This window comes from Mixophyes fleayi, chromosome 2, assembly GCF_038048845.1.
Source record: "Mixophyes fleayi isolate aMixFle1 chromosome 2, aMixFle1.hap1, whole genome shotgun sequence".
Classification (NCBI taxonomy): Eukaryota; Metazoa; Chordata; class Amphibia; order Anura; family Limnodynastidae; genus Mixophyes; species Mixophyes fleayi.
Window position 1 is genome coordinate 217,194,866 of NC_134403.1, and position 13,169 is coordinate 217,208,034.

At 35.8% G+C, this 13,169-nt stretch overlaps 1 protein-coding gene across 7 annotated transcripts in view; it reads right to left on the bottom strand.

Moving 5' to 3' along the window:
- AGO3 (argonaute RISC catalytic component 3) overlaps positions 1-13,169 on the bottom strand; it is a 123,313-nt gene that overhangs the window by 12,266 nt on the left and 97,878 nt on the right. For 3 of the 7 annotated variants that reach the window (XM_075195468.1, XM_075195467.1, XM_075195470.1), the window contains 2 exons: positions 11,327-11,526; positions 2,418-9,282 (listed from right to left, as the gene is read on the bottom strand). In XM_075195468.1, the coding sequence (XP_075051569.1) occupies positions 9,174-9,282; positions 11,327-11,526 (309 nt within the window). In that variant the 3' untranslated portion in view covers positions 2,418-9,173. Of the gene's footprint in view, positions 1-2,417; positions 9,283-11,326; positions 11,527-13,169 lie in introns of those variants that run through there. The other 4 variants (XR_012688071.1, XR_012688072.1, XR_012688070.1 and 1 more) reach the window with 4 other exon arrangements.

Below are 13,169 nucleotides of genomic sequence, written 5' to 3' on the forward strand. Positions count from 1 at the left end.
TGTGTTTTTCTTCTTACTATTTGCAGTACCAGGGCTGGTTTGATATTAAACATAGTTTGTTATCATCACTGTTAATTTCAAAAAGAAGGCATGTCTTTCTAGGCACAATACATCTACTTACGTTTTATCACATACAATGGACCAGCTTCTTATGGTCAGTCAAGAAAAAATATACCATTACCTGCACACATGCAAGAACCCACGTCAAACTGACTGCAAATCCTCTTCTTAACAAAGTTGGCCAAAAGAATGAACCCATTTGAAAATCAATTTAGAGTCCCAACAGTGATTATAATACAACAGTAATACAGTCTTACTTTGTAAAAAAAACCAATGAATTACAAAAACAGCTGATTATTTTTGGTAGCTGTTGCATTAAAGACCACTACACTTAAATTGTTATATAAAAGTTATCAGTACCATCAGATATATGTGAACATTTTTAGGAGCTTATCAGAATTTGTATAAGCAGAGATTTTGTTAAGCCTACTGAAGGCTGCTTTGGGAACCTTTTCAGTCGGACATGGCTGAAAACTGAGAAAAATAGCTGGCACATCTATGATTCTGTGAGGAGAAGACACCTTTTACACAGAATGGTGGCAGTTTTAAAAAAACAAAACCAAAAAACTAGTACACAGAAGAAAAGGTTGATGTATGCTATAGCAAGAAGCAATAATTCTGTTATGGTGATAAAAAAATATTACAACAAATGCTATAGTTTCTGCTCTAGTTTCTTTTAGATCTCCAATACTTGTGAATGTTTCAAAATCCATTAAACAAATATCTTGGATCATCTTGGACCTTCTGTTTAGTGGTCTTAACAAAGCTGGTAAAAAGAAGTTGGACTTTGTAGAATCACTGCCTCTCATCTGCTGCCTTTATTGTCTGCATTTTGTAATACCAAAAAGAACATGTGTATAGGAAGATTCTGAGTGGGTTCAGATTTGTAACTCTAGTAGAGAGCACTGTGATTCTGTAAATTGAGGATTCAGTCATTTATAGACATCTATTGTTCTGCAGTAAATTTTGGCAGTCTACATTTTTTGTTATTGCAGATTTATTTTGATGAGTGTTATTGATAGTCCTGTGATGTTAGCATCAGATAGTGGTGGTCGTTGTGCAGGTTTATGGAATTCAGGGGGGTGATTGTCTTTGATCAGAATTGGCTTATCTTTGGGAGAAGGTGGAATATGTATCTATAGTGATAGAACCATAACATTGTTTCCAGGAGTCCACTAAGGGATTTTTTCAGTATTTGGCTTTGCAAATTTTCTTCTGTGTTTTAGGATATTAAACTATAAAATGGGTGCTACAATCCGTAGCAACCAGATATTTTCTTCTATTTTATAAACAGCACTAGAATGAACGACAAAATGTGATAGGTTACAGCACTTATTTTCTCTGTGCACCAGTTTTCATTCCATTATATTTTGTCTCAAGAGAGGTGCCATATAGAGTTTAGTTTTTTGGAGCAGCACTAAATTAACCACACTATTTGCCTCCCAATTTTAGAGTTGCTGCAATTTGAGGAGGTCTCCATCTATGGCCATCATAATTAACATGTTTTAAATGCGACGGTATTAAATGAGAAATATACCCTACTTTAAAAAAGTTCTATAAATATTTAATAAAGCACAAATGGGGTAACTATTCTGGATAGAGAATGTATTCTTCAGGATATCTGCATTTAATAAACTAGAGTGGGAGCTCTAGTATAGCCAAGGTAAAACCTACCACTTGTTCCTATATTACTTCCTTGCTTTTAATAATTTGACCTTTGAACTAAGCCTTCCTCAGACAATGCCCTTTTTCAGCAGCAAAACATCATTGGCTCTTCCAATAACCAATATAATGTCTCAAAAACAGGTCTTGGAATTGATCGCCAGACTGAGAGACTACAGGAAGTTATGGAGCCAAAGGTCAGTCACCATTAACCCACAATAATTTTTAATCCTACTGAATGCAATTAAACATATTAGGGATAGGAAAATGTTAAAAAAAAAAATCTGTACACATATATTGTGCCTGCAAATATAAAGGAAATGAAACGGTGAAGCACATTTAACTTAACCAAGTGGTAAGTACTATAATCATAAAACAGCCCATCTAAAAACCCCACGAATGAGGGAGTCCATAGAGATGAAATTCAAACACACAACCTGAATGGAGACATATCAATAAAGTGCAGGTTTTGGTAGGCTATAACAAGTACAGAAACTACTAATGCCCAATGTTTGCAACAACTACAGCTTATACATGCTGAACCAAGACACAAAGGAAAAGTGTTGGCTTCAGCAGTCAGTCATCACCGAGTCCCATAGTTCTGTATGTAAATTAAGTCTAATGATTTATTGAGATAGCTACTGAGTATTATTAGTGCAGCACTATAAATGACAGAGGCATACTATACTAATATAATATAAAATAAAAATATTTATGAAATAAGTTAACATAGTAAATAAATTTCATTACTGAATATGCCAGCTTTTAAGATGTAGGATATAAGGCGATCAGCCTATCCTGGGGTGCCCAGTTTGACCATGAACACACTGATGTTGCCAAGTTCTTCTCCAACTGCAATGAATATTGTGCTGTGTAATATACAAGATAATCCAATAAATATGTCCTGTAGCATTCACATTTGTGTATTTAACATTTATTATACTTGTCAGAAACCAAGATATTTTTAGTTGTCTGTTATCTAGCTAAGTGCAGGCTTGTAGTCATCATCAGACTACACACAAGAAGTCTAGGATACATCAAACAAAACGGTTCCCCTGTAAATAAAACGAACCTCAAATATCTTCAGATTGAACTATTATATCTGTGAATGTTACCAGTAATAGTCCACATACATATTGAGTATTACTGGTCTATACCAGGGTAGGTTTTGCAATATTACCACAAACAGATTTAAATGATACTTTAACCTGTTACATTTAACTCAGAATAACACATTATTATATAAAAGACGTACAAAAATAATATACAGATATAAGGAGAACAGAACACACTTGGTAAAAATGTACAGATATACTACAAGGGTGTAGTTCTTACTAAACATTTATAGCCATACGGTATACATATTAAAAACGTGGGGTTTCTTAACAACCACTACAGCCTATAGCAAATTACTGATCTAACTTACATCCCCACCTTCTTCCTCGTTTCACTCTGCAAAAGTCTAAATGATCAAACATAGCTGATTATACAGAACACCGCTCACTTCACCTGCCAAGACAACATCTTATGTCAGAAATACTCCCTATAAATCACAGAAAAAGAAAAATACAAAAAAACAAAAACAACAACAAAAAAAGTCCCCTTCAAACACATTGCAGATAGAGAATGAATGCTGCTTTGGATAAAGGATCACTTACACATATAAAAACAAGCTGATTTGATACGGAAAGGCATTCTGTGACATTTACAAATACATATGTACTGTTCCCATATCGGGTTGAGGTTAAGATATTACCTTGAGGTCACTACAAGCTATTACACACTCAGCCTACCAGGAACTATAGTGGCTGATGACAGACTGAAATGGATGTGTAGGAAAACTGAAGTGTATAGGAAAAAGCCTTTCATGAGGAAGCATCTTCAGCTCTGATAAGCTGCTGAAATGTTTAGGTGTGAACGTTATTAGTAGCTCTTTTATATGAAACAAATGACATTTTAGGTTTAGCGTTCCTTTCATTGTGTTGAATTACTGCTATATTACATTTTACTTAAATGCATCATTTACATTAAAGAGTTTTTCCACAAGTATGACCATGAAAGCCTATGGGACTTACTTAATGAAACTGGTGCCTAGTACTCAGATGTGCTGTGACCCGTAGCAACGACATGCACACTGTTTTTATCTCTGTCAGACTGTTACATACAGAGTTTGTGTTGCTTTTGGGTTATAATACATCTGTGTACATACCATTTATGGCAACTCAAGGGTAAACATAAAATTAAAAAAAAAAAAAAGAATTAGAGGCCATGCCCTTTTTTTTTTTATATAAATAAAATGTCCTTATCTGTTCTATATTTTTCTTTCAAAATTGTGAATAATGCAAACAAATAAGACTTTTTTTTTTTTTAAACAATGACGAATGGAAAACTTGAGGTCATTTGTTTTACATATTGTTTATTGCAGCAACTGCCCTGAAATTATTTCCAATGAGCAAGAAGCTGTTCTAAAATTTGGAGAACAAAACATAAACTTAATATGGAAAAGGCAGTTATTTCAGTTTATGTATTCCTTCAGCTGAATATCAAGGATGAGAGTTCAGAACATGGCAGAAACTTCATAAATTAGGCAATAACATCTACAATGTTACAATTCAAACCAGAGAGGTCACCGGCTGACATACTGACATAGTTCAATATGGTAAAACACTTCAAATAAAAGCCAATAATGGTGTGGATCATATTTTATCTTTCTTCTCCAACTACTTTTAAACAACGATTACAATAACTATATACTGAGATATATAATTTTGTTAAAGGGGAAGTATCATGTTAGAAAGCTAATCGGACTGCATATGTCATTTTGACCCGATGTCAAGAATTGTCGAAAAAAATAAATGTACCTTAATAATATTAGTCAAATATTAATTTCTTGAAGAACTGTGTTTCCATTAAACTGAAGTGAGAAACATGCATTATGCCAAAGTGGTTGAATCACTTTGACAGAATGTGAAACACTAAGCTGGTTGCTGTCACTCAAATTTTGTGAACTGTGTTCTGAACTAATGGACCAGAATGATCCTGGATCTGCATTAAAATCATGTACTGGTTTCATCTCATATTTACTAAACTGCGGGTTTGAAAAAGTGGAGATGTTGCCTATAGCAACCAATCAGATTCTAGCTGTCATTTTGTAGAATGTACTAAATAAATGCTAACTGGAATCGGATTGGTTGCTATAAGCAAATCTCCACTTTTTCAAACCCGCAGTTTAGTAAATATACCCCCTAGAGTCTAAACTAATCCGTCTACCTCAAAGCCTCTCACACAGTACATTTGATCTAATTTAACATTTGTCTGAGACCATAAATTGACCGGGGTACGAGCCTGCTCAAAGACAAGAAGCCTCGGAAGTAATTGGAACTGTTATCTCTAATGATTTATATTTCTAGGTTAACAGATAGGTTATATTAAGCATAGCCAGTATATTTGGTACCAGTACCAGTTTGGGGGAAATGATACTTTGACTTTAAGCATACCAAATGATATGATGTCATAGAATTGCCAAAACAGTAGTTTTTGGTCTTAACATAGCAATGTAATTTTAGATAAGTAAGAAAATATGTATTGCTTGGGTTTAAAATTTTCTGCCCATAATTTCTATTAAAAAGAAATAAAATAATTTAAATTGTTTATCAATTTGTGAAAATGTTGCATCTTTAGGAACCCCCTGAACCTGTAAATACAGTACACATAAAACCAGCCTGTATGTCTGATGCAGATATGGACTTATTTAAAGCTTACAAAGTAACTTAAGTGTCATAGATTTGTGCATAACAAAAGTGGAAGAGTTTAGGTTGTCACTTTAAATATAGAGCAAAAATAAATAATTTGACGTTAGGAATTTTCTTAAATTGACCATTACAAATCATATACTAGTCGGAACATTGGACATGAAATATGCAGGTTTTTAACTACATAATCATCAATAGGTTTATGTGTTGTAACTTATATCAAACAATGAGATCTTATCTTGACAGACACTAGATTGGTCACCGCTAACATCTGATTGGCGACAGCATGTGCAATCTATTTGCACCATGTGATAAAACAAGCCTATAATCAGCAGTACATACAATGATTCCCAGCTCTTTCTTGCCCTCGTACACGACGATAACTTGAATTCTTTTGGACAAGTAATAAAGAAATTGGACTGGTCCACATAAGAAAATAAAACCTTTGATTTAGGCATGTAAAGCATAAGTACCAAACATTGCACAATTCACTGATGGTAATACATTAATTCCTGTAACATTTCTGGGTAGACACAACACCTAGAACAGGTAAAAACTACTGCTCCAGATATTGTCAACTAAGCTGTATTCTATCTTATTAACGAGAAATGTATCTATATTTTGAATATATTTCATAGAGAGGTGCTACTACTAAACTGTTGAACACATAAAGGTAGAAGTAGAAAATAGAGTTCATCTCAGGTAGTGCGCTGACAACCAGTAATGTTAAAAATTATGTCCCAATTTCCTCAAGGTAAAAGGCAATTATTAATTCATTAAAATCCTTATATGGGTGAGGAAATAATGAAACGTTAAAATAACATATAGTGCTCAGTGTGATGTCAAATAGGAATAGTAAATTTAAAATTCATTGACTGCCTTTTTCTTATAATAATAGTCCTAATCAGTATGCGACAATGAGGTAAATAGAGACCGCCAGCCTTTTTTAAATTTCACTTATTTTTCGAGGAAATGTAAGGTATACTTAAATAAGTATTCCAATATAGGTTTCCTGTATAACTGTCCTCTATTCACTCGTTCAGTTATTTATATAGATTTCCTTTGGTCACTCATTTACTGCTATTTAGTCACAAGAGTAAGGCTAGGTACACCCTGGAGGTTTTTCAGCCAACTATCGGGCAAATCACCCAATAAACGACCGCTCGGCCACATATCGCGTTAGTGTGTATAAACAAACGATGAATGACAATCGTTTCAAAGTGCCGATTGTCATTTCATTTAGTTGGTCGAACTGTTTAATAATCTTGTTCTAATCACATTCTGATCATGTAGTGTGTATGCACTCAAGATCAGATCTCCATAGAGTTTTACAGAGTCATGGTCTTTTCAACCGTAGCTGGCAATGAACATGTCCCTGTGACTTAAATATAGATAGTGCTGTAGATGGAATAGTTTGTTCTTTCGTTCTAAGACTGAAAATTTTGTTTCAGAGTCACAGAAGCTAACAAAATTCGTAATGACATGTGAATAGCTATAACAAGGCAGTTTTAATCAGTGTGACAGGAATGAATGAGTAACTATTGTGCTGTTATTTTCTAAACGACTAGAGGACCAGATGAAGAGCACAGATCTGAAGTTAAATCGCATCAGTGTGTACACATGAATCGCCCGAGCAATCGGCCCTTCAGTTGTTAGTAAAATCGTTGTAGAGAACACGTCAATCAGAAAATTCTTCATTGTGTACCTAGCCTAAAGTAGAGTGTGCTTGCAGCATTATCTGCTCACAGGTAGTGATGAAATTCTCATACTAGTTGTACGGCTGTTTGCGAATAGCTTTATATTCTATCTATTCCTTTGCGGTTGCTATAAAGCATTGTAAGGCTGTCTAGGCTAGAATAGGTTATTATTGTTTAAACCCCATATAATTAATACATTGTGGACATAGGCACCCAGCACAGACGCAGATACGCATTTTGCTGCACTCGCTATATCAAGGCAAAAAAAAAAAAAAAGACGCGACACCTCTCAGAAAGTTTCAATGTTCTATGGTTTACTATTTGGACACTTTGCTCTCATAATTAAGGCTTTTATGTTAAACTCCAAAGTAGCCAGAGGGACCAGCTATGTTCAGCAGGCCTCTTACTAAGTTATGCTTATTGCACTAAAATGAAAATAAAACCTAAATCTGTCAGTTACAAAGAACAAACGTACATAGATATTTTCTTTGTTAAGGTAAAACAAATTGTTGCAGAGAATATGTTGAGAAATAATTAAATTAGTGTCATTCTAATAAATATTGAAAAAAAAAATAAAGTACTAGAAAAGCTTAACATTCCCACACACAACCATGAAAATGTATACATTACATAGATCAAAATAAAATGTTAATGCCCCCATCCTCCTCTGGTAGATTCCTACTTCATATAAAGATGGAAAGTTTAGGAGTGCCCTCTACATACAGAATAAGGTGATTACATCTAGTACAGAACTGCCTGATTTAAAGGCTTAATGAGTTGGCATTACCCAGGATGTTTCTTACTTTTTGGAACATGAAGAAAGATGCATCCAGAGCAAGGGAGGCAGAGTTTAGTCTCTAGATAAACACTCCAGAGAAAACCATGCGCTAGATTACCTATTCCAATGCCAACAAGTGTGTTGCTGCAGTGCAGGGAATAAGCACCCAAAACCTTACTTAGGAAGGCTGGAGTTTATCCAGTCCGCTGCATTGCCTAATCACTGGGCACATGCAATACCTGCTTGCATCTTGCCTACTAATTGCAGAAGGAATGAAGGGGAAGCACTGAGTGGTGGACTTATGCTCATGGATATGACATAAAAGAAACAAATATAAAAAACTGGGAGAAAGAAAATAGATTATGAACAGCTGTGCCACAAATCTAAACCCTAATTTTTTTTTTGCACATCATCCTTCTACTTCATGTCCAATATTCACATACACACACACGCACACGACTATACATATACACATATATGTATTCCAAAATGAAACATATATGTGTGTATACATATATACCTACCTGGACATACACGAGAGAGGCTTTTTCTGTTTCAACCCCTGTGCATATGGAGTTTTACAAATCACTCCAATATCGCCAAAAGGGGCTAAGAGGTCAAAGGTAATTAGATCAGTTTAGTATTCCTCATAATCATCATTTGTTGCTACAAGAATAAGCATTACATTAACTGCATTTAAAAATAACTACAGCAGATTTGGTCATACTGCTGTATCACAAATACATGGTATTATATGCCCTTTGCCAGCCAAACGAAGCCCCAGTGTGTACAGATATGCAAACATACTCACATACATCCCTATATTTTGCTTTTCTTATTTGTTTTTTTTTTTTTTGCAAAGACAGCTAATGCTGCAGAGCAATTTGAGGTAAAGGCATAAAAGGGTTAAAATATTGGAAAGTAAAAGAAAGACAAAACATAAGCAGTGCATCCAAGTGGAGGCTCCAATACAACGACCTAGCAGTTGGCTGGTTTCATATTGCATAATAGTGCTGTGTTCCTCAATCATCTTCTATTCCCAGGACTAGCTCTCCCCTCAATCACTGTGCCTGGGCTTCAGTGCAAGCCAGAAAAGAAGGCTGGGGAGAGATGGGAAGTCGGAATAAAGTGAACCACCCTATTGGGCCCTGAAAACCCACACGAGATCCTCCAGGTTCCTTGTGGTAAGTCAAACCTGTGCATGTTTGGGGGCAACAGTTGCTCTCATGCGAAGTACATGGTACGTAAGGTATCCTGGTGAATTTGCACAGCCTTGGCAAGGGCTTGCGGGTCCCGACCATTGCTCTGACCAGATACGTGGCTTCCTTCGGCACTAAAAAAATGCAATAAGAAGTCTGCTTAGTAAAGCTTTCTATGAGTTTGCTGCAACTCATGCCAGTGACACAGCCCCAGATATTTGTCAATCATCCCCAGAAGTGTAAACACAAGAAATATAACACAAGCTAGGGCACAACATGTTACCTACAGGAATATATTCATGTAGTCACATATTAATTTAAAGATACATAAAAAGTGAAATAAAACTCCCAAAGAGTTTGTAAACCTTTAAATAACATTTCTTGTATTTCAGTGTCGGGACAGTTCTGATCGAGTTATTAAATGTTGCCATATTTCTATAAAAGTCCCTCATCATTAGTCACTGACTTAATGCAATAAAGAACACAGTTATCTTTGTTCTGCTTTAAAAGGATCTATCTGTTTTAAACCATAAAATATCCTGGATAGGAGTATGTAAACAAAACAATGCTCCATTTCTGTACTTACCATGAAATCCTGTTCTCAGCGAGTTCACAGAAATAGTGGGCATAGGCTCTGCCAGTAAAATGAATACTAATGCAGGCCATATGCCTAGGCATTAAACTAATTAACCAGATTAGTCCCTAGGTAGAGACTAGTGAGAAAAAACGCAATACACAAGACAGACAGAAGGCAAACCTGTCTTTTGCCATTATGCATTTTGATTACATTAGAGGGAGAGCCGTTTACCACTACTCTAACCATGGGGCAGTAGTATAGGGCTTTAATGCAGTTGAGAAAATTACCATGGAGGTCAAATTTTTTAAAGTCTTGAATGTAAACTTCCGGGAAATCCTTTCCCAGCATCTGACAGGATGACTGCAGGAGTTTTGCTATTATTGAGGATCTGATTTAAGTCTATAGTCTTCCTCGTATTGTCCCTAGCCTGGCATCCAGGGATACATTCTACCTGGTCATGCTGGATGAAATTGGGTAAAACTTGGTTTAAATAGGCGATCCTACATGAGACATTTGTTGACTATTTTATTACAACTAATGCACTATGATTGAAATGATTCTCCAGGGAGCGTAAACTATTCGGATAATTTTGGGCTAAACTGGTCCAAAACTGTTAAGAGTTAGAACCACCCTTTTATCAAAAGCGCCGTGGAGTGGCGGGTGGCTTAAACATACATTTGCAAATGTGTGCAACTGAGACTTTTGCATTTTTATGTACAAGTAGAAATGGCAGCACCTTTGCTGGCTATAGCAGTGTGCTGGGGGAATTTTCTCTGTGTTTGTTCCTTTCAGGATAACCCCACCCTTTCAAGTATCTGCTATGAGCCCATAAATTGCAACTTCCACTTCTGTATTGCTTGTCAAAATCATTAACTTCTCATTTATTTATACTGTACCACTAGATTAATACCATGTATTTAAAAAGCATAGATATAAAAAAATAAAAAAAACACTTTTCACATAAAGGGGACTCTGTTAAAGCAGGAATAAGACAGTGGCTTAATTAATATTGTGACTCTGAAGACATTTTTTATTTTTATGTTAAAAAAAAAAAAAGACAATTTATTAACTTCACAGATTGTATGGCTTGTTTGACCTTCTTAAAATAGGTGCAATTCAGAGTTATCTGAACTACAAGTGATCAATTTGTCCTTTCTGCATTCATTTTGATGTAAAAATGAAACAAATGTTTGACAAATATTTATCCAATGCATTTGCTTATGAAAAAATAGAGTTATGTATTTTTTATTTTAATCAAGTACGCTTAACCTCTCTCTATTATTTTATGCCTAAAAGAACAGTGTTCCCAAATACAAGCCCAGAAAGGTAGATGGGGGTTTCCATGGTAACAAGCCCTTGTCTATTAAAGTTACCACTTAAACTGTGGAGGTTTTTCTGAAATAATTTTGATTAATAGTGGGGTAAATACTATCACACAGGGAAGGGGATAAAATGAAAATAAAGTGAAAAGTGAAAATACCAGGAGAGATTGGATGAGGGAGAGGAAAATAAGGTTGTGTAATTAGAGGTTTATGTCATTATGCAGCTTGTTAGATTGCAAGACAAAAATAAATAGATCAACCAGCAAGCCAGAATTTTACCTGTCATGCTCCTTGTCCACGAGATGGTACCTAGCTCTGAATGCCACAAGATGGGCATAATAGGCAGGTGCAGGGATGGAGACCGATCTCGTGCATCGCACGTACGTGTGGCACAGCTGGTAGGTCAGCAGCTGGAGTTCATCAGCAGTGAAACAGTTATCATCCCACAAGACATGATAGTGAGAAGGCCTGCTAGTACCCTGAGAGAGAAAGTTAGATCAGATCATCTGTTACACGCTATGAGGGACAATTATAAAAACTGCCATCAAACACACACAAAAAGTCATACAATTACAACATTTTAAAAATTTAAAACAGGCCCACACACAACACAGCCAGGAAGGATGTTTTTTCTTCCTTTTTTAGATGTGCCTTCAACAATCTATTTTATAGGCTGTGCAATATGTTTTATGCTACCTGCCCATAACCAAACAAATGACAGGTGGTTGTTTACACATCCATGACCAGATCCATTTCTACAGATTTCTGCTTCATCTGTGTCATGTATTATTATTTTTTGAATATTTCAACCTACCCAACAAGTCAAATTATTATTTTTGGGGGACATACAGGGTTTCCCTTTGATAGCTAAATTAAATGGTACTTTCTACTTCACAGACTTATGATGCATAAAAACACAGCAATAAAAAAAAAAAAAAAAAAAACCCAACCCAAAAATCTTTCCCATATTGCTCCCAGTTTGTTTTTTCTCTTTAGTAAGTAGCTCATAGAAAACTGCCTTGAATTGTAGTTATTCTCCCAAGGGGAAGGATAACAAACATGAGTAATTCACTTAACTTCTGAGAGTTATTTATAGATGGGGTTTATTTCCTTTTAGATTCCATAATATCCCCTTTTGTACATTTATTTTTTTAAATGAGGGGGGGCCTTCATCAGTTCCCACAGACTTAAGTAGGTCTCACCTAATTATATCGCTACACATCTGAAGCAAAATTGATCAAATAGCATTATAAACAGTAGTTCATATTAGATCAATGGTGGAACAGGTGTTATGGTTTGCCAGCTCATTAAGCTATCTCATGCATGTAATAAGGTCCTGATTACAAGGAGCAATACCCAGGTGCAGCCAAAGATTTTCTGCACTGTGCAAATAGCATGTACAATGGAATGCTGTTTGCAGAGATTTCCAGGCCAGGAACAAAAAGGTTCCTGGCTATTATTGACCAGTAAAAGTATGGACATTCGAGGCTACGCAGAATCGTGATCCACCGTCATTCAAATTACATTTATAAACATCAGTCCAAGTCTGGCATGGAGATATTTTGTCTATACACACCATATTAAGTCAAGAGGTAAAGAAACAAAGGGTAGGTCTATATTAACTCATAACACAGGAATGCTATTCTTCCTGTATAGGAATTCAGGGGGTATAAGAGACTGAAGACGCTAGATCTTATCTTCTCCTACAAGGCAGTCACGGGAGACTACACTTCACTCTAGAAAAAGCATGACCAGTTCTATTCATAGCCACAGCCTTGTGGTCCTCCTACAATCCACTACCCTTTGAAGCGGATATGCATGGAAACACTATATGTTGGTGTCTGTACAGTCCAGAAAACTCATTACAGTGGGAATTAGGTCTCAAATATGGCATCGGTGATAGTTACTTACTAATAATGTGCAAAAAAACAACAAAATTGTATAGATTGATCAAATGGCCCAGCGGTTGTAATGGGTTAAAATACATTTGTAGTTTAATTAAGTTTGGTCAATTCTAACCAGTGCCTGTGCGCTGCCAGCTAGGGAGATGGAGAAGGAAGTGTGACTATAATGAACCTACAGCAGCAGGTTTTAGGGGTCAACCAAACATAAGGAATGTTTC